Here is a 21,294-nt window from a genome sequence, read left to right on the forward strand (position 1 = left end):
TCAGTGATTACAGAGAGAACATTTAATCTCAAAGCATTCATCCCTATTTTCAAACTAGTATTTTCAGATCTGTTCTCCATCTGAGACCTTGCATTTAGAAAAAGTACATTTGAACTTTTTAGTTGAATTGGCAGATCAAGAGCTTACAGACAGGATATTGCCTTTGAGTATTTAGACTGTATGTGCTGACCCCCTGAAGCAGTAATTTGGTTAGATCACAATGTTTCCATTAGAGTACAGCAGTATTAGGGGTTCTAACTTCAAAGTGTGTATGTGTGTGTTTTATATGTATCTTTGTAAATAGGCCACTTCTTTACAAATGGAACCAAGATTCTAAATATCTTTCAGAGCCATTTAAATCCAAGAAATACCTAAGCATTTGAAGTAGAACTATGAGCAATGCAAAATGTTACCTTTCTGGAGACTTGTGATAAGTAAAATAAATAAAACAACCTGCCCATTTTTAAATGCTTAAAGAACCTAAAGAACCTCCAGTTAATTTTGCAGAATTAGTTCTCACTTGAGCATTGATTTACATACACTTTTTATCTTTTTTTTTTTTAAAGATTTTATTTATTTGAGAGAGAGAGAATGAGAGATAGAGAGCATGAGAGGGAAGAGGGTCAGAGGGAGAAGCAGAATCCCCGCTGAGCAGGGAGCCCGATGCGGGACTCGATCCCAGGACTCCAGGATCATGACCTGAGCCGAAGGCAGTCGCTTAACCAACTGAGCCACCCAGGCGCCCAACATACACTTTTTATCTTGAAGTCTAAGCTAATAACCATGATTTGATAAGAAAACCAGTGCTCTCTTTTCTTCTACTTCCTTTGTCTTAGGTTTTTGTGGGTCTGCTGTGCTCTGAACACATATGCTTAGAACACATCTACTCTAAAAAAAGAGAAGAACACATCTAGTCTGGTGCTTTGGGTCAATCACATGTTTGGCTGGAGGGCAAGTGTGCCTTTTATGGAGGCAGGTGATTTTCTCATGCTAATTTTCTTTCCCCTAGGTTTATGAAGGCCTGGACATCATCACCAACAAGGTTTCTGCCCAAGAGCAGAGAATATGCCAGCATCACATGATCAGCTTTGTGGATCCTCTCGTGACAAATTACACAGTTGTGGACTTCAGGAACAAGGCAACTGCTCTGATATCCTTAGGAAAGACAGCGACTAGGCTTGGTGGGTATAAGGCAGTCCAAGACAAGAAAGAAGTTTTTGTTTCAGTGACAATTTCTTCTAAGCAGGGGCACCCAAGACTTAGCAGCCAATAGGCAGCACCCCCATCAGAACTATACGGATCAAAAGATACAGTGCCCTTGCTTCTCAGAGTCTTGTCAGACTAGCATCAGCCATCCCTTGGGCGCTTATAAGAAATGCTGAATTTGGGCCTCACTCCAGAACTACTGAATCAGAATCTACATTTCACAAGAGTCCCAGGTGATTCATATGCATATTAAAATTTGAGAAACTGTTTTAGTGGAGAGAACACTGATTTAGGAACTAGAAAATCTGTGTTCTAGTCCCAGAACTGCCTCTTTGGACCAAGTGAATTTTATTGGGTAGAGCATTTACCCAACTCAGCTTCAGTTTCCCACCCTTTAAATGGGGATACAAAATCAATTTATAAATATGGAGTTAGAGTTTAATAGGGATTGTTGGGTGAGGGAGGACTGCAAAAACAGTAAATTTTTTTTCTGTGATCAGCGATCTTTGATTGATTAAGTAAGCTCTACGCCCAGCATGGAGTCCAACATGGGGCTTAAACTCAAAATCCTGAAATCAAGACCTGAGCTGAGATCAAGTCATACACTTAACTGACTGAGCCACCCAGGTGCCCCTTGTTTATTTTTTAAAATTTTAATTCTAGTATAGTTAACATATAGTGTTATATTAGTTTCAACACCAGTACATTTTGAAAAAAGAATAATATAAGGGGGACTGTCCTTATATTTTAATTGTCCAGACTTCCAGATGGGGTGCCTGGCTGGCTCAGTGGAATGAGCATGCAACTCTTGATCTCCGGGTTGTGAGTTCAAGCCTCATGTTGGGTATAGAGATTGCTTTAAAAAATTTTTGGACTGCCAGATAATAAAATGTAAGGAAAATTCATAATAATTATCATAGTATAGAACTTATACCAGACAAATTTATGACACAGAATAGAAAATTCAGATACAAATTAAAATGGATGTATATATTTACCTTATGATCAAGGTGGCATTTAAAACAATAGAGAAATAATGCCGTAGTTAATATTCTTGGGACAGCTAATTTTTTTGGAAAAAAATAAAATCACGATCTCATTATGTATGACATAAATTACAGATGGATTTCAGAGTTAAGTACATGTATTTTGAAAACTAAGACAAATGGGATAATATATGATTGAGTAGTTATGTGATTTTAGAGTAGGGAAGGACTTTATAGATACATAGTTTCTAAAAAAGTTATCTTAATGGATTTTTTTAAACTCAAATTTTTCCTTTATTTTACTGTGTTAAATACACACAAAATTTACCACTTAACCATTTTTTAAGTGTACAGTTCAGTTGTATCAAATACATTCATATAGTGGCGCAACCATCACCACCATCCATCCCCATAACCTTCAGATTTGTATTTGTTTTTAAAGATTTATTTATTTGAGAGAGAGTGAGAGCACGAGTGGGAGGGGCAGAGGGAGAGGGAGAGAGAATCCCAAACAGACTCCATGTACTCTATGGGGCTTCATCCCAGGACCCTGAGATCATGACCTAAGCTGAAAACCAAGAGTCAGATGCTCAACTGACTGTACACCTAGGCACCCCCCCTTTTTTTTAAGGAAAGTAGCTAGCTTTGAGTATGTATGAATTAAGAATTTGTGTCAGCAAGAATGTATATCAACCAGAACTAGGTATCCACCCTAGAGTAAGCTTGCCACACGTATGAGATAGGTGGTAGATCTCATTCATAGCGGCATTGCTCTTAATGGCAAAAACATAAATACCTGAATTCTTACTTACAGGAGAATGTATAAAATTTGCTTTGTTCATATAAGTACTTTTTCCGCAGTGAAAATGAATAAATTGTAGCTACATGCAGCAATGTAGAAGAATCTCAGAAACAATGTAAAATGTGAGAAATTATAGACATTCATACCATACACATTCATACCATTTATTATAAAAGTTAAAAAGCAAACAAAACTAATCAATATATTTTTTAGGGGGTTACATATACCTAAGGAATAAGGTAAAGGAAAGCAAGGGAATGATAACAAGAAAAACCAAACAATTCAGGATAGCAAATCTCAGGTTTCCCCACAGAGAGGGGAAGTAGGGGGTTGGGATGGGAATGAATACACAGGAAGCTTCAAAAGAATTGATAACACTCCTTTTCTTACATTGGCTTCATGAATATATGTTTATTATAAGGCTTCATAATTTACGTATGTTCTTTTGTATATATTGAATATTTTATAATTTTAAAAATTAGCCCACTATAAACAAAATTAAAAAACGTACTGCAAGCCAGAGGGAAAAAAATATTTGTAACATAGGAAAGGCAGATGGTTAATATCCTTAGTATATAAAGAACTCATATGAATCAATATGAAAAATACTTAAAGGGCCTGAGTAGTAATTCACAAAGGAAGAAATCTAAATGATGGTAAACATGAAGAAGGGTTTACCCTTGCTGTTAAGGCCATGCAAATCAAAATAATGAAATCATATTTTTTTGCCTGTCAAATAGGCAGAGATTAAAATGCAGATAATTCTTACCCTACCTGCTTTATGGGACAGTTGTATCAGATGAGATAATGTATATGAAAGCCCTTGGCAAATTAGAACATATCACCAAATGTATGTTGTTGTTTTAAGACACTTTGGTTGTTCAGAAAAAGCTGATAGAAAATAGAGTTTTCAGAGGGCAGTAGGGATGACTTAATCATGTGATTAAGTCTAATTTCTCTAAGAAATTAGAGATTTCTGAGTTTAGGTATGAACCCAAAATCAGAATGTCAGAACTGAAAGTACCTTAAGAAGTATCCAGTTAACCTTCTTGATTTGACAGGCTAAGTAAGGTATTAGATAACAGAGGCCCAGAGAGAAGGGTTTTGCCCAGGATCACAGTTGTTTCATGGCTTGGGCAAACAAGTTAAACCTTTTCCCACCAAGTATCTCCTATCCCATCTCCTTCCTTCTTTTCCACTCTCTCTCTCTTTGGCATCTCACCATTTTCCCCTTCCCTTTTTACTTTGCTTGCTTCCTTTCTCTTTGTCAATCATAGTATATATTTGAATTTTCATTACATTTGCTGTAATTGTATGCTCCCTATACTTAATAGGGGGAATATAGTATTTCTCTTTTTTAAAAAACCAGTAGAGAGGGGTTGCCTGGGTGGCTCAGTTGATTAAAAGTGTCTGCCTTTGGCTTAGGTCATGGTCCCAGAATCCTGGGATGGAGCCCTGCATCGGGCTTTCTGCTCAGCTAGGAGTCGGCTTCTCCCTCTGCCCCTCATCCTGCTCTCCCTTGCTCTCGCTCTCTCAATCTCGCTCTCAAATAAATAAATAAAATCTTAAAAAAAAAACAAATGGAGAAACAATGTTTCTTCTTTAAGATCCTTGATTGGTAACAGCTTTCTTTCCACCCCACCCCAACTTCTTGGGTTCGTGTGCTTCTGGTAGAAAAGAGGTCATCTATCTCTGTGCCCACAGACAGGCTAGAAAGGGGAAGAAGTATGTAAATGAGTCTTTGTCTAGGTTGAAAGTCTCTTTTTATCAATTATCCTCAGAAGCAAAGCCCTTCATAAAGCAGATAATTATCTGTTCAACAGGGATTCTAAAGAGAAGAATTCAAAGTAGCAGGGATATAAAAACAATAGTGGCTCAAGTAAATTCAGTACTTACTCAATTGAAAGCAAATATTTCAGGCATCATGGTAGGGGATTTATATGCTTTGTCACATTTAATGCTCCTTAGAATTCAGGAGAATTTTACAGGTGAGAAAACTGAAGCTCAGGCTGAATAACTTATCAGAGAGTTGGAGTGGTAATTGAGATCTGTTTGTCTTTGGAACCTGTGCTTCTCAGTTTATCTGGCGAAGTCTCATATGGGGCTGAAATGTGCAGTACTACCACATAATGGTAAGGACTGACTGAGTCTAAGAACCATGGCATAGAGAAACCAGTTTGTATTTTATTTATTTATTTATTTATTTATTTATTTATTTATTTATTTATTTATTTATTTTTAAAGATTTTATTTATTTATTTGAGAGAGAGAATGAGATAGAGAGAGAGAGACCATGAGAGGGGGGAGGGTCCGAGGGAGAAGCAGACTCACTGCTGAGCAGGGAGCCTGATGCGGGACTCGATCCCGGGACTCCAGGATCATGACCTGAGCCGAAGGCAGTCGCTCAACCAACTGAGCCACCCAGGCGCCCAAAACCAGTTTGTATTTTGTCTTAGAAGGCAGTCACACAATGGACATCACCTTGGTGGCTTCCTGAGCAGCTGACACTTGGTTCTCTGAGAGCCCTTAGGCTTGTGCTGGTTAAACTGATTTGGAATACCAAGCAATCTTTGAATTTTAGCAGCAAGGCCTAGAAATTTCTAGAACTGGAAGGAATTATCATCATGCATCTGTATCTGGTTTATGCAGGTCCTTCCAGAACTAATAGGAAATGCTTCTGAGAACTCATGGGAAACGGTGAAGACTGATTATCAGTTCATCTTGGTTTCCACCCTTTCTCCTCTGTTCTCCAGACGAGTAAATGAGTGTGGTTTCTTGCTAATACCTCCTTCCCAAGTGAGTCAGGATGCTCTTCTTGATATTAAATATTGTGATGTCTTTCTTAACATTCACATTGAAGATATATTTGCCCGAGACAAAATTCCTATTGTCGTGGGAGGAACCAATTATTACATTGAGTCTCTGCTCTGGAAAGTTCTTGTCAATACTAAGGTATGTTTAGTTCACTTACAAGTCACTGAGGAAATGGGTTCCTCTTTCTTGCCAGCTAATTTTAGTGGGAGGAAGGTTGACTCTTGTCTGTTTCTTAAACTCAGCAACTGTAATTTTCTTACTTAATATTCTGAAGCAAATGCCACCTCCATATGTGAAGTGTGCTCCTCCAGGGTGGCCTGAGGGCAGGGGCCGTGTGTGGGAAAAATGCTCCCTGTGAATTAATTAGCAACTCCATGTAGGTTAACAGTTCATCAGTCTGACTCAGCATTTCTTGGCTATTACAATCTGTACATCAGTGAGATGTCCAACACTAACCTTTCTTACGGAGATGCTATTGCATAGGGTGAGAGTTTGCAAACTGTAATGTGTGGGCAATCCTGGTCCACACTGGTCACTTGCTGAGAAGACTGGACTTCTGGATATGTTAATACAGATGTGTTAGCCCTGGTTCCTGTTTATACTTCTGACAAGGAAGCAGGTACCTGAGTACTTCCCTGAGCAGTAAGTCCTCCTTTGTGTGCTGTGGCCTCACAACACTACCACAGTGTATTGGAATTTTCTGTGGTCTCTCTCTCACTATATGGCAAGACCTTCTGATTTCTCTCTGTTCTGTATTTCTAACTCCTAGCAAAGTGCCTGGCATATACACTGTTGCAATGCCTGTTGAACTGTTGAATTAAATTTACTTCTAAACCTTCTTTTAATAGCCCCAGGAGGTGGGCACTGAGAAGGTGATTGACCGGAAAGTAGAGCTTGAAAAGGAAGATGGCCATGTACTCCACAAACGCCTCAGCCAAGTGGACCCAGAAATGGCTGCCAAATTGCACCCACATGACAAGCGCAAAGTGGCCAGGTAAGAAAGCCTGGGCCCACTGAGCCTGAGTCCCTCTGGAGTTGGGCCGTCAGTTCTTCAGTGTGCCTAGGTAATGAGAGGGGTTTGGTAATAGCAGTTGGTGCAGATTGGTATATTCCCAGCACACAGGTTGCAAGGCCCTGAGGTACTGCCTCAGTCCACCTCCCTCAATAAATAATTGCACCCAACTTTGTTATTTCAAAATGTATAATACAATAGAGTTTTCCCTAGGGCCTAGGTAATTGCGCTTCATTTCCTATTTGATCTTTGCTTGTATAACAGTTTTCATATAAATTTTTTCTGGCATGCAATTGGTTTACATTGTGATTTGAGTTTTATAATTGATGGCGCAATGCTGAGTTCTGCCCCAGCAGCTTTCCCAGTGGGAGGTAGATTTTATAAACTGTCTCATAGACCAACTCACCTTCACATATGGAGGCTTTCTTGAAGGGAAGACAGAGGTGGTGAATGAACTCATAAGGTCATGTTTTCTTAGGGTGTTTTGAAATTGCAGCCTCGTGTGTTAAGTTTATTCTTCTGCAGTGTTGGGAGTGATACCATATCTAGCAGAGTAGAGGATCTAATAAAGGACGGTTGATTACACAGATTAAATATTATAGCACCATCTGGTATTGATAGGGATTATAAAGTATTCCACTCAAATGAATGTTCTAGATCAGTGTTTCTTAATCCTTTTTCATTATCTCCCACCACCCCACACACACCCAGAGACTTTTTAGAAATTTTTTTCCTAATTGTGCCTCCCTCCCTCCCTGTCCTTCATGCAATTTAGTACTAAAGAATAATATTTCTTTGGGTATGGTTGGCCCTTGGAGTGTCATACACCATTGTAATGTCTAAGTTTTTTTGCCTCCTTGAGAGCAGTATCATCTCAGGTGATAATGCACATTCTAGATAAATGAAATTTATACTTTCAGTATCCAGACATTTTATTTTAAAACATTTTAATAGAGATCTTTCAAAAATTTTTGAAAAACAGGGACATTAATGATGAACATTCATTTTTATGTTGTTTTATGATGTAATTCTAGAGCTTGGTCTTTATTATCCTCTCTTTTTATTGATGAGTTTTTTCTTATCACCTCTCTTCATTTTGCTACTTCTAAACTAGTAATGAGTCAAGAATTGTGTCTTAGTAAGAGTCAGTGGCTTCTAAGCAAGTTCCAGAGTCTCTTCTTTAGAGAGGACTGGAGGACTTTGTTCATGTTTCTTTTCTTTTCTTTTTAAAGGTTTTTATTTATTTTCATTTGAGAGAGAAAGAGAGAGCACAAGCAGGGGACGGGGGTGGAGGGGCTGAGGGAGAAGCAGACTCCCCACAGAACAGGGAGCCCGATGCAGGGCTTGATCCCAGGATCCCGGGATCATGACCTGAGCTGAAGGCGGACGCTTAACTGACTGAGCCACCCAGGCGTCCCTCATCTTTCTTTTAGTTTAAGACTGTATCCCAATCTCCAGATAATTAAGATTGTCTATTACTATGATTTTTCCTCACAGGTCCTCTTTGAGTGATCAGCAGTACGGAAAGACAAGGGGTCTCTACTCTTGTGTTAGGGTTTCAGGAAGTAGAATTGGGTCAGGGAGGGAAAGATCACTTTCAGTCTGATGAGCTGCAGTCACCCAGAGTGGTGGAGTGTAGATTTGAGAGTTACATTACCTAGGGCTGCATAACTGATAGAGGCAGACAGAGCCGAGGGTGGCTGAAGAATAAGTATGTGAATTCTTTCTGCAGTGGTTTTTGTGCTGGTGGAGTACCAGATCAGTCAGAAGTGTTCTTCCTTAATTCTAGACCTATGTAAAAAAAAAAAGTTGATGAGCTGGATATACAGCATACTTTTGTACTGTGGGAAAGGCGTTCCAGCGAGACTGGACTTGCTGGCTTGTAACAGTCTCCCAAATAAGCTCTTTTACTGCTTACCTGAAGGTGAGTGAGTCCCATTCTATTTGTGTGGAAGAAGCCTGCTGTTTCTGAACCTGAGTTTAGAAAAATTAATATATGTTTAGAAGAATAGTGTTATTCTTACTTTACCTAAAATTTTCTTTGGGACTGTTTTCTGAGTAGCTATAGGATTGGAGTAACCCCAGACCTTCATGTCTTCAGGAGCTTATACAGTGAAGATGAGAAAGAGGTGTTCTATAATAAATAGGCTCTCTCCTTGTTTCATTGGAGAGTCAAATTTTCTAATTTTTTTTTGGGTGTCCCCCCCCACCCCTTTAAATGACTTAGGAGCTTGCAAGTGTTTGAAGAAACGGGAATCTCTCATAGTGAATTTCTTCATCGTCAACATGCAGAGGAAGGTGGTGGTCCCCTTGGAGGCCCTCTGAAGTTCCCTAACCTATGCATCCTCTGGCTTCATGCTGACCAGACAGGTAAAAGCCCTTTGATGCCTTAGAATACATCTGAGATAGAGCCTGCCCAGAACCATGAGTAGCTCATAATAAGCACTAAATAAGTGTTAGCTTTTAATTTTATAATTGCTGTTACTCATTAACTTAGTAAGGCACAGTGCCTTTCCCCTAGGTATCTGTCTGGAAGGGGAAGAAGGGTGGCCCTGGCACTAGGGTAAGATACCAAGGATGGGATAAGAGGGAGATGGGTGGCATGAGTAAGAGACTGCCGGCCGGGGAAGGTCTCAAGAGAAGGAGAAGGAAGGCTCTGTGGAAGGAGGTCTGATTCCCTGGATTGGCTGGGTGGAGGCTGCATCATTGATTATTCCAGAAGCAGCAGGCCTCAGAAATGGGTATGATGGTTAGTTAGCTAGCCTGATTGTGGTTTTTTTTGTAAAGTCTGATAATGCCCTGTGATAGTGCTAACAACTTCTTCATCCAGCTAACATTCAGTAAGCATTCAATGAAGTGCCAAGTATGCTGCGTAATTTCCTGGATTTCAGAGATGAATGTGAGACTGTGCCTGGTTTTTAGGAGCTCCCAGTCTAGGGCAGCAAACAAATACAGATACTACATTGTGATAAATGCTGGGCTAGAAAGTAGTACTGTGAGGCCACAGAGAAGGGATACCCATTTTTTTTTTTAAAGATTTTATTTATTTGACAGAGAGATACAGCAAGAGAGGGAACACAAGCAGGGGGAGTGGGAGAGGGAGAAGCAGGCTTCCTGCGGAGCAGGGAGCCCGATGCGGGGCTCAATCCCAGGACCCTGGGATCATGACCTGAGCTGAAGGCAGACACTTAACCATCTGAGCCACCCAGGCGCCCCTGGGATACCCATTTTTAAGGGTAACCTATGAGCTAGGTCTGTATGTGAATGATTAAGAACACGGTCTCTGAGCCAAACCGTCTGGATTCATACTCCTGCTCCACCATCTTCTAGCTATGTGAGTTTCAAGGCAAGTTAGTTAACCTCCCAGTGCCCCAATTTTCTCTTCTGTAAATTGGAATTGATGATAATAATAATATGTATATGTACTGAGGATTAGATGAGTTACAACATACAAAGTGCTCAGAATGTGCATAACATGTGGTGAGTCTTTAATAAATACAAACTTTTTAGGAAGATAGGATAAAAGGTTACTGTTACTGCAGGCTGAGAAGTAGCAATGGCAGATAATGTAGAGCATGGTTGAAATGGTGAAAATTTGTTAAAATAAATCTCAGGTGCAAGTTTATAGAAAAAGGGAATTTTTTAAATGAAATTTTTGTGACTGAAAACATATTGCAATTCATCATAAAATAATGGAATCTGATTCATAATAAAGCTGACCACCACCTTTGGTCATAATCAAGTTTGGCCATCACATCTGAATGATTATGACCCCTGACTCTTTGCTCCTTTGTCTGGCTGTTCTTGTGGCAGCTGTTCTTCTACAGCTGTTCTTCTTGTGGCAGCCTGTCCATTCATCATGTAAGTGTCTAGTGGGCACCTATGACAGGCTTGCTGGTTGATGGGCTAATGTGATTGAAGTTCTAGATGAGCGCTTGGATAAGAGGGTGGATGACATGCTTGCTGCTGGGCTCTTGGATGAACTAAGAGATTTTCACAGACGCTATAATCAGAAGAAAGTTGCAGAAAATAGGTGAGGATTTGGCCATTTCTTTGACCTACTCTCCCTCCCTTGCTTATGATCAAAAGATCATAAATGTAATACTGGCTTTGGATCTACTTGTTTATTAGCCATTGTCCTTGGCATTGGCAAGGCTTGTTGGAAGGAGGTCTGGTGTACTCGTTACAGTTGCACTTTTCTAATCTCAGACATTCCCAGGAGTTAATTTTCAAGGGAAATAACCAGGGAGCTGGTGGGGGCTGGTGGAGGAAGTTTAGAGAGGCAGTAACTGCTCCGGATCTCAATTTCTCATCTGTGAGATGAAATGGCCCAGCTAGATCTTCTCTAAGGCCCCTTCTAGCTCTCTGATGCAATGGCTCATCTGCTGATGCTCTCCTTTTCCCAGCCAGGACTATCAACATGGTATCTTCCAATCCATTGGCTTCAAGGAATTTCACGAGTACCTGGTCACGGAGGGAAAATGCACACCAGAGACTAGTAACCAGCTCCTAAAGAAAGGTGTGAATTCCTCCATCTAACCTAGCCTTGGACATTCTTGGGTGGCAGAGTACCCCGCTGGTATGGTCTGAGAACGAGTTGAGGCCAGAAGAGTCCCAAATGGCCTTCAACTCAGAATTAAGATTTTTGTCTACCAAGTGTACTCTAGTGTGCTGCTATTGTTGATTTTCTCCTCTGCTGGGCTGGGGGGACTTGCCTTTCGGCTTGGTCAGAATTTAGAGGTTCTTAGATATACCTTGTCTTTCAGGTATTGAGTCTCTGAAACAAGTGACTAAGAGATATGCCCGGAAGCAAAACCGATGGGTTAAAAACCGTTTTTTGAGCAGTAAGTCTTATGTTTTTCCTTAATCCCTGGGTCTGTTTCCAGTAGAATATAGATGTCCTTAGCTCACCCAGAAAAGGAACTTTAGTTTCTGGACCTGTCCTAAGCTTTGGGGACCTGATCTGGGAGAGGGTCTACTGCATAAATGACTATGCAGGGATGCTTCTTTGTAATGTCTTAGAAAACAAATGAAATCTTTCCAATCAGGAGTTGAACACATGGGTGCTGGCTGCAAACAGGTAAGAGCATACTAGCAATATCTTTGCAGCGTCAGTGTTTAAGGTTGACTTTAGCTTCAGATTTTGTACCTGAAGTGCAGTCCGATTTCTGTAGGGAGGCTTTCCTAATTAAAATGGTTCTCGGGTGTCTGGCTGGCTCAGTTGGAAGAGTATGTGACTCTTGATCTCGGGGGTTGTGAGTTTGGGCCCCATGTTGGATGTGGAGATTAATAAAAAAAAAAGAAAGAGAAAAGGAAAGAAAATGGTTCTTAGGCCAGATGAACAGTATAAAAAGTCAAACCTACACCAGTTCTCCCAGCATTGCCTTCACATTCAGGTACGTGGTGCTTTCGAGCGCTGCAGCTTTGCCTTCAATTGAACAGGACTTTTAAGGAAACGGAAGGAAATTCTCCTTCATTTGACCTTATTCTATGTCTTTGACACTAGATTTGGTGCTATATATATATTACTGAGCCTGCAAGGTAGGTGTTATTTATTTTTGCAGATAAGGCAATGGAGATTTCAAGAAGTTAAATATCTTGCCAAAAATCTGCCAGCTGAATAAGCAGTATTGAATGCAGGCCTGATCCCCCACCCCCACCCCCCACACTGTACTTTATAGCACTCTTCTTGTTTCCTGGAGCTATCACCTTAGCTAGACAGCGTTGATATTGGGCCTCGGGTGAGAAATTGTGTGGTTATGAGCTAAAAGGAGATCAATTTCAAGGAGATTAAGTGAAACACCAACTTTATCTTATAGGCACTTTTTAAATAGTCCTGTTTGCCTTTTGCTGTTAGACTTCTGCTTTCAGTTATAGATAAGGACAGCTGAGGCCTCCACTCTGCTCTTCACGGTCTCTGAACAGGAACACCTCGATCCATGTTGTTGACCACTGATTGCTGAAGTTCTCTCTCCCATGCTCGCTCTCTGCCAGACCTCTCTGGGGTAGTTCTGGCACCAAGGGGCTCTTTATACTTCCTTCTACTTACCCTGCTTTCTTGGCATGTCCTGTCAAGAGTTTGTGGCTTCAGCTAAAATCGAAATTGAATTGCATTGACTGAAATTCACTACTACAGATTTCTAATGCAGCTTCTCTTCTCCCCAGGGCTAACAATTAGTCTGTAACAAAAGATGTTTTTTGTAATGATTTGAAACTTCCTCCTGTTGTAAAGCCACAATAACTCCCCCATCTCTGAGTCAGGAGGGATTGATGGCACACAGTGCATCATCTGCCCATTCCTCATTCATGTGTATGCTGCCGGCTCAGTTCTGGTGCTAGAGTGAAAGGCACAGCTGCCTTGTAAACCAGGAGCCGTGTGTGATTGGCCAGGGCTAGTCTGCTGGGACATGGCTCTGGCAAGAAGCCAGAGGGACTTCCCCGCCCCAACTTGGCCTTGGACCCATGCCAGAAATAGCAGCTGGGAGCCGAGAACTTGTTGAAAGGTGCTTAGACAGGGCACAGAAGCCCAACAAAGGACTCAGAGGGGAAAGGAAAATATAGGGTGGCCTGGAAACAGGTGCAGAGCTTAGCCAAGGCCAGGTGTGCTGTGGATGCTGCCTACACCCTCCCAGTCTCACCTTTCCGCGTGGTGGCAGGTGCAGCCCAGTCCATTTTATGAAGAATCTTACTTGTGGTTGGCACAATCAAAAGGCCAGCACCTGCCAGCCGTTGGCATCCTAAGGACTTTGATGTTTTTGTCCATGGGGAGATGCTCTTTGCCTTTAGGCAGCTGACTTGACCTAGCTGTGGGAGGCAATTTAGTGTGTCCGTAGATGGGAAGCTACCAGGAGAGACTAAACAGGGCTGGCTCCAATGGACAGAACGTCTGTGGCTGTACCCTGGGCTATCCCCAGTCACCTCTCCACTCAGAAGTATCTACCAAAGGGTGTTTCTTGAACACTCCTCTAGATCTGTTTCCTAAAAGAAGGGGCTCAACTAGTTCAATTTCAAGGCTTCTTTCTAGTTCTCAGATTTAGTGGCTCATTGATTGATATTATTCTGTTCCCAGTCCCTGAATATCCGTATGGTATCAACAAGTTTCATGAATGCCATACTGCGGAAGGGATATATACAAACCTGAGACTAGTGTCTGCTCCTAAAGAAAGCCCTGAACTCTTTTGCCACAAGCGCAACATCACTGTAAGATGATAGGCAACTTAGAATAGGCATTTACTTCAAGCTGTTAATTTATTTACTCCTATGATATGCTATCTTCATATTGTAGCCCATGTGGTAGTCACTAGAGCCGTTACTCCGTTCTGTTTTTCTGACTGATCTGGAGGATCCTGTCTCTAGAAGTCTCTGGATTATACAGCTAGACTTGTTGGCTACAGATCAGTGAACCTTCTAGGTCATTCTTGGATTGTATGTAGTTGTTTGGTTCATATTTCTAGTTAGAATGAATGGCATGATCAGAATGTTTATTCCTTTGGCCCCCATATATTTCCTTTGAGGATTTTGGAGTCCTGGGAGCAGAATTGATTGGAGTCTTGGAGGCTGACTTCTAACAACTTCTCTTTGTCATCATTAGGACCTGGTCCCAGTGTCCCCCCAGTGTATGGCTTAGAAGTGTCTGATGTCTCGAAGTGGGAAGAGTCTGTTCTTGAACCTGCTCTTGAAATCGTGCAAAGTTTCATCCAGGTGATTATTAATCATAGTACTGCGTATTGTCTGGCTTTCAGAGAGCTTTCTTTAGCCGGCACCGTTGTTAGTAGGGAACCAAGCTTTCTTTTCTATGGAATAGAGCAGAAGAGCTGGCTGCTTTTAGATCCCTGGAGGCTGTGTTTCTACTTTCACATTTAGAAAGGTTGTTGCTAAAATCTGTTGGTAGTCCACCTGTTTCTCTGGGATGAGAAAAAGGAATCTTGGGAAAATCCCAGTCTCCTTATTAATATCAGAGAATGAGATCCAAATCTCTTTGAGTTGATTGCTTCTCTCCCACCGCCCCCCCCCCCCCCGCCCCATTCTTTCAGGGCCACAAGCCTGCAGCTGCTCCAGTAAAGATGCCATACAATGAAACGGAGAACAAGAGAAGTTATCACATATGTGACCTCTGTGATCGAATCATCATTGGGGACCGTGAATGGGCAGGTAGAATCTGGGGAAGGGCATGGAGAAATCTGTAAGGGTGGCTCACAGTGACTTTGTGAACTTTAAGGTCTTCAGTAGGTTGAATGCTGGAGTCTGCTTTTTTTTTTTTTTTAAAGATTTTATTTATTTTTTGACAGAGAGGAGAGAGAGCACAAGCACAAGCAGGGGAGCAGCAGAGGGAGAGGGAGAAGCAGGCTCCCCACTGAGCAAGGATCCCAATGCAGGGCTCCATCCCAGGACCCAGGGATTATGACCTGAGCTGAGGGCTGACGCTTAACCAACTGAGCCACTCAGGCACCCCTAAAGTAGATATTTTGTACTGAGAGGTCTGCAGTTAACTTTCCAGAGCTCCTTTGATTTTCCTGATCCTACCTTCTAGGAGTTTCTTGGCCTTTCATGTTTAGAATGCAGTGTAGGTGAGGTGGGATTGTAAGGGATACCAGCCACCTCACCCAAGACACCAAAGAAGCAGAAACAGCTGGGAGAGTGGGAGGAAGTGCAGTTACTCCTCCCAAGTACATTCTTTGAAAGTGGGGTCTCTTTGGTAATTTTTAAGGTAATATATTGAAATGGTGGTGATTGCTAAAGCTATGATGAAAAGTGTTAAGAGAAGTTGTGAAAACAGGGGCGCTGGGTGTCTCAGTAGGTTAAGCGTCCGACTCTTGGTTTCAGCTCAGGTCATGATCTCAGTGTTGTGGGAAGGAGCCCCCCATTGAACCCTGCTCTAAGCACCCCCCTCCCCCACGCATGCACTCTTTCTTTCAAGTAAATAAATCTTAAAAAAAAAAAAAAAGAAGCTGTGAAAGCAAAGCTGTCAGACTTGTATAAAGAAGGTGGCCAAAGGGTGATGTCTTCTTTAAAGGTACTCCTGAGCAACCAGCATGGGTCCTGACCTAATTCTCTCTTTCGCTCTTTTAGAGCCTGGATCTGCCTCTACCACAGTCATACTGAACTCCCCTGTCAGATTCTTGTAGTCCTCTAGTCAAAGCCCAAAAAGGGCCAGGGCCTCCCAAGTCTTGAATTTACATTGTATTTGGAAACTTGTTTAAGTCTCACTCCTTTTGAGCACAGTAAGGCTTGTAGGGACCCAGTGGCTGGAATCCTGTTCAGAGTACTGCCTTGCATGGGATTTTCCTAGAAATAGAGTTTTCTTCCCATACAAACCAATAGAATGATTAGTTCTGTTAACTGGTAACGCTGGCAAAATGAACTCCATTGTCAGAGACTGGGGATGGCTGTGATTTGCCCAAGCAGCAGAAGAAGCCTCGATTGTCATTGGTTTATAATGATGAAAGGGGAAGAGAAAGAGAGTGTCTGATTGTTTTTTCTAAAGGAAACTTAGTGGTTCAATTTGTCGAATGTCCTTCAGGGATAGCCTTAAAGAAACAACATTTGTGAGCCTTTGTGAGCTTAGCTTGTGTGAACCCTTCTATAGTGCCATCTGTCAAGTCCTTGCTCCCATCTCCTGCTGCCATGGAGAGCCAGGCCAGAAGCCCTTTTTTGCCTTAGGCTCTAGCTGGAGAATAAAGCTGACTTTTTTCCCCCAAGTAAACTTTTCTTTGACTTCTAACCTCTTCCTTACTTGTTTTTTGCTTTGAAACCCTTAAAATGATGTTTTTAATAGATATCAAAGATCATTTAATCTAGTCATCTATCTCATTAGAGGCTTCCAAAGAGAATTTCCTTGAAAAAGAATAAGTAAAAAGAAGCTAGTATGAGTTAGAGGGTGGGAACAGTCTTTGGGGTGAGAGTTCAGAAATTGGTATAAGGCAGGGGTGCCTAGGTGGCTCAGTCATTTAAGTGTCTGCCTTCGGCTCATGTCATGATCCCAGGGTCCTGGGATCGAGCCCTGGATCGGGCTCCCTGCTCAGCGGGAAGCCTGCTTCTCCCTCTCCCACGCCCCCTACTTGTGCTCCCTCTCTCGCTGTGTCTCCCTCTGTCAAATAAATAAATAAAATCTTAGAAAAAAAAAAAAAGAAATTAGTATCAGGCAACAGTGACCCTTCAGCTTTATGGCTTCTGTGGACCCTCAAAAAGGATCGACAAAGAAGAATGCTTCCTGTTATCTCCCTGGAGCATTGTGTGCTTGGAGAATGTGAACCTTGTGGGTTAGTCATTCAGATGGCTTGTCTAACCCAGGCAGAGGGATGTCAGATCAGCAGGGGCAACCTGTGTGAGCAGGAAGAAGTGCCAGGACAGCTCTAGGTCTCATGTGGGACAGAGCATCTGTCCTGCAATACAGACAAGGATTTGGATTTGTAACTTTTTAGCTGAGTGAGTTGAAAGGTAATCTATCTGTAACAAGAAGCCCCGTACTGGAAAATTGAGTCTAGAGCCTTGATTCTGGAAAATTTGGTCTCTTTTTGAACTATAGGTGAGCTAAAGAACTTAACCTGCTGTGTGTCCTTGGACAAAATCGAAGTCCTTAGTGAACTTCGGTTTCCTTCTGTATAAAATGAGCTGAATAATACTGTCCTGCAAGTTGGCTGTGAGGATTAGTGATATAAAGCACCCAGCAGGGTACACTTAATGCATGGTAGCTTGTTGGCCATATAACTTTGCCTTCCCTTAAAAATGCTAAGCAGCTATACCAGTACATGTTGATCCTGTTATTGTTAAAGAAAAGGATTGTATAGTTAATTTTGTATGCTTCTAGGATTGATTCTAGAAAGTTCTAATGAGTTGTTTTTGTTTTGTTTTGTCTTAGCACATATAAAATCCAAATCCCACTTGCACCAACTGAAGAAGAGAAGAAGATTGGACTTGGATGCTGTAGCTACCGTAGAAAATCAGAGTATTTCTCCAGACCGTGACAAAGAGCTTAAAGAGAAAGGATCCCCAGGGCAGAATGAAAAAGAGCTGAAATCTGGTGTTTAAAGAGACAAGTCCAGTAGCCTTTGCACAGGTAGGGACCCAGTTCAGGAGGGAGGGTTATGTCTGTATCCCCGTCTGGACTGAGGAGTGCTATGCAGAAAGCCCCCACCATTTTCTTTCTTTGGTGGTATAGTTTTAAAGTCTCGTGCTCTCTGTCACGGGAACAGCAGGTCTTGTTAGCTTCTTGTTTGGCTCATGTGCCTGGTAATGATGATTTGGGGAAGGAATTTTTTTTCTTTCAACCTTAAAGGTTCTATTTTTGAAAGAGGCACAGATTGCACTTTTTAATACTTGAGGATCTTTTTGGTAATGAATACCTGAAATTCCTATATCCCTTAAAAAAGTTTTATGTCCCTGACTCTGGCTAAAAATATCTCATTTTCAGATACTTTTATAAAAGATGACTGAAGTATTGTGAGCCACAAATCAGGAGTTCTGGATTTGGGTGAATGACAGGAAAGCCCCAGCCCCAGTGAGATGAGTAAGTGACCTCAACCAGTTCTTGGAATTCCACTGAGAAGGAGAGAAGGAGGTGGTCATGACGTGGCACTTGAAAACAAGACTTTAACATTTGTTGAGGTCCTCCTGTGTGATAATTACTATCACTGCTGTCTTTCTATTGAGTTAGGAGTCTATATTTTTATTAAAAGTTAAATAAAGAAAAAGTTTCCAAGAGTCTCTTTAGTCCTTAAAAAAATGTATATTCCGTGTCTAGTTTATACACAGTAGGCTCTGTTATCAACATACATAATAGCTTTGGGGCATCTGGGTGGCTCAGTCGGTTAAGTATCCTACTCTTGATCTCAGCTCGGGTCTTGATCTCAGGGTCCTGAGTTCAGGTCCTGTGTTGGGCTCCACACTGGGCTTGGAGCCTACTTAAAAAAAAAAAAAAACAACAATCACGAAACAAAAACATGTTAGCCTTTTCTCAAACTTGACATTCTTCATATGATCATACTGTTTGGTCATTATTTAGCAAATGTTTATTGAGCACTTGTTATATTCCTGGAAGACATAGAGGGTGTTTGGAGATGTGTGATTTCCAGCAATGTTGAGTATATGTATGTATTTAGCATAAAATTAAGCATTTTTGTGTTTACAGTTCGGCATTAATTACATTCATAGTGCTATGCAACTATCACCTCTATTTCCAAAACTTTTTCATCACCCCAAACGGGGTGTATCCATTAAGCCATAACCTCACTCAAGTAATACTTTATTTGTTCAGAATCTACTAGATGACAGGCTAGAGGGAAAAACAGAGATAAAATGAGATGTCGTTCTTGTTTTCAGGGAGCTTTGTTCATACTGTACAAACAGCCAGTCTAGGGAGGAGAATATCTAAAGGCCATAAGAGGTGTGTAGAATTGTACTTTGGAGGGGAGGGAAGTGGGGGGAGAGGATCTTGGAAGAAGGAGCATTTCTGCTGGACTTTAAAAAGCAGTTCTTGGGGTGCCTCGGTGGCTCAGTCATTAAGCGTCTGCCTTCGGCTCAGGTCGTGAGCTGGGATTGAGCCCCGCATCGGGCTCCCTGCTCGGCGGGAAGCCTGTTTCTCCCTCTCCCACTCCCCCTGCTTGTGTTCCTTCTCTCTCTCTGTCTCTCTCTATCAAATAAATAAATAAAATCTTTAAAAATAAATAAATAAAAAGCAGTTCTTGGTTAGCTGTGTGTAGGAGGAGAGGGTAAAGAACTATCAATCTTGGTTGACCTTTTTTAAACAGTGCTGAATTCCATAGCTTTACCTTTTTTTTCTTTTTCCTTCTAGCATTTTTTAAAAGTTTTATTTTTTTGTTTACATAGTTCAGAATTTGTTTACGTAGTTCAAAAATCAAAATGATATCAAAGATATTCATTAAGGGGTGCCTGGGTGGCTCTCTCGCTCTCTCTCTGAAATAAATAAAATCTTTATTTTTTAAAAAATGTGTTATGTATTTGAGGGGCGCCTGGGTGGCTCAGTCGTTAAGCATCTGCCTTCGGCTCAGGTCATGATCCCAGGGTCCTGGGATCGAGCCCTGCATCAGGCTCTCTGCTCTGCGGGAAGCCTACTTCTCCCTCCTCCACTCCCCTGGCTTGTGTTCCCTCTCCCTGTCTCTCTCTCTCTCTCTGTCAAATAAATAAATAAAATCTTAAAAAAAAATGTTATGTATTTGAGAGAGAAAGCACAGCAGGGGGCGGCAGGGGTGGAGGCAGAGGGAGAAGCAGACTCCCCACCCAGCAGAGAGCCTGACGTGGGGCTCCATCCCAGGACCTGAGGGATCATGACCTGAGCGGAAGGCAGACACCCAACCAACTGAGCCACCCGGGTGCCCCTAAATAAAATCTTAAAAAAAAAAAAAAGACATTCTTTGAGAAATCTCGCTCCCGTCTCTATCCCGTTCTCCCCAAATAGATACTTACTAGTTTTTTATATCTCTCTCAAGAGTGTTTTAATGCAAAAATGAACAAATAGAAATATATATTCTTTCCCCCTCCCCCCCCTTACCCAAAAGAGCATTTAGCACATACTATCTTCATCTGTCACCTCTCCTGTTAGCAGCATCTGGGTGTGCGTGGATTTCTCCTGCCACCTCTGTCAGGTCTCTTGTTTTGGGCTTTAACCATTTACCCCAGCAGGGTTCACTTACCTCATATACTGAACTTCATTCAGATGCTAGGGTTTAGGCCAAAAACCAGTCTCTGACGAATTCTTAAGCTATGGCCAGCCCATTCATTCAGCCAGCAGATACCTCAGAACTTACCATGTGCTTGGTGCTTTGCTAGACTCAGAGGATACAGGGGTGATCCAGAAAGTCCACACTGATTGAATAATTACAGAATTATAGCTGTAATAAGGCTGCAAAGAAATCACACTTGCTATAAGAGCAAGTAATCCGAGGACCTGCCGCCACCCCACCCCACCCACCCGAGTGTGTGAGAGTGTGCATGTGTTGGGGGAAGGCACGTAACATGGCACAGCATGATGCTAGGGCAGGAGTTTGGAGCCAGGTCTGTAGATATTGTACCACGTGACCTGAAGGCTGAGGTTCTCAGTATGACTTCAGTGGCTTCTCCTCCCTCCTTCCCCACTCTGTGGGATATCCTGGACCTCTTGAGTTTTATTGAGCTTTACCCAATTTTAATGACTTTGAATTTCAAGAATAAAGATTTTCTAAGTCAAAGAAGAAATTATCTTTGTATCCACCCCACGTTGTTCTTTACATGAAACATAATAGAGTTTTCCCAATCAGTTTTACATTAACTACTTCAGGAGCTAACAGAGCAGAAAGTCACACCTTCCCACTGGAAGTGGGGATAAATATTTAACTGTGAGTCAAACAGGACGGAGCGCTTTATATACTTTCTCTTCTCACGTAGTCCTGGGAGGGAGATGCTGTTTCTCTTCCCATTAACCAGTGGGCAGAGGGACTCCGCACGGGAGAACAGCTGGTGAGCAGCAGTGCAGGCGCTGA

General features: G+C 41.8%; 1 protein-coding gene across 2 annotated transcripts in view; it reads left to right on the forward strand.

Annotated features, from left to right (window-relative positions):
• TRIT1 (tRNA isopentenyltransferase 1) overlaps positions 1-21,294 on the forward strand; it is a 57,596-nt gene that overhangs the window by 26,502 nt on the left and 9,800 nt on the right. The window contains exons 2-12 of one of the 2 annotated variants that reach the window (XR_003612339.2): positions 1,010-1,150; positions 5,848-5,946; positions 6,657-6,802; positions 9,048-9,190; positions 10,742-10,853; positions 11,227-11,339; positions 11,587-11,664; positions 14,412-14,521; positions 14,854-14,971; positions 17,679-17,876; positions 18,231-18,326. Coding sequence is in view for 1 of the 2 variants with exons in the window: in XM_028123433.2 (XP_027979234.2) it covers positions 1,010-1,150; positions 5,848-5,946; positions 6,657-6,802; positions 9,048-9,190; positions 10,742-10,853; positions 11,227-11,339; positions 11,587-11,664; positions 14,412-14,521; positions 14,854-14,971; positions 17,679-17,848 (1,230 nt within the window). In the remaining variant the exon portion in view is untranslated. Of the gene's footprint in view, positions 1-1,009; positions 1,151-5,847; positions 5,947-6,656; positions 6,803-9,047; positions 9,191-10,741; positions 10,854-11,226; positions 11,340-11,586; positions 11,665-14,411; positions 14,522-14,853; positions 14,972-17,678; positions 17,877-18,230; positions 18,534-21,294 lie in introns of those variants that run through there. The other variant, XM_028123433.2, reaches the window with a different exon arrangement.

This window comes from Eumetopias jubatus, unplaced genomic scaffold (assembly GCF_037043125.1).
Source record: "Eumetopias jubatus isolate StellerSeaLion01/CBP00866 unplaced genomic scaffold, mEumJub1_p1.0 scaffold_4, whole genome shotgun sequence".
Lineage (NCBI taxonomy): Eukaryota > Metazoa > Chordata > Mammalia > Carnivora > Otariidae > Eumetopias > Eumetopias jubatus.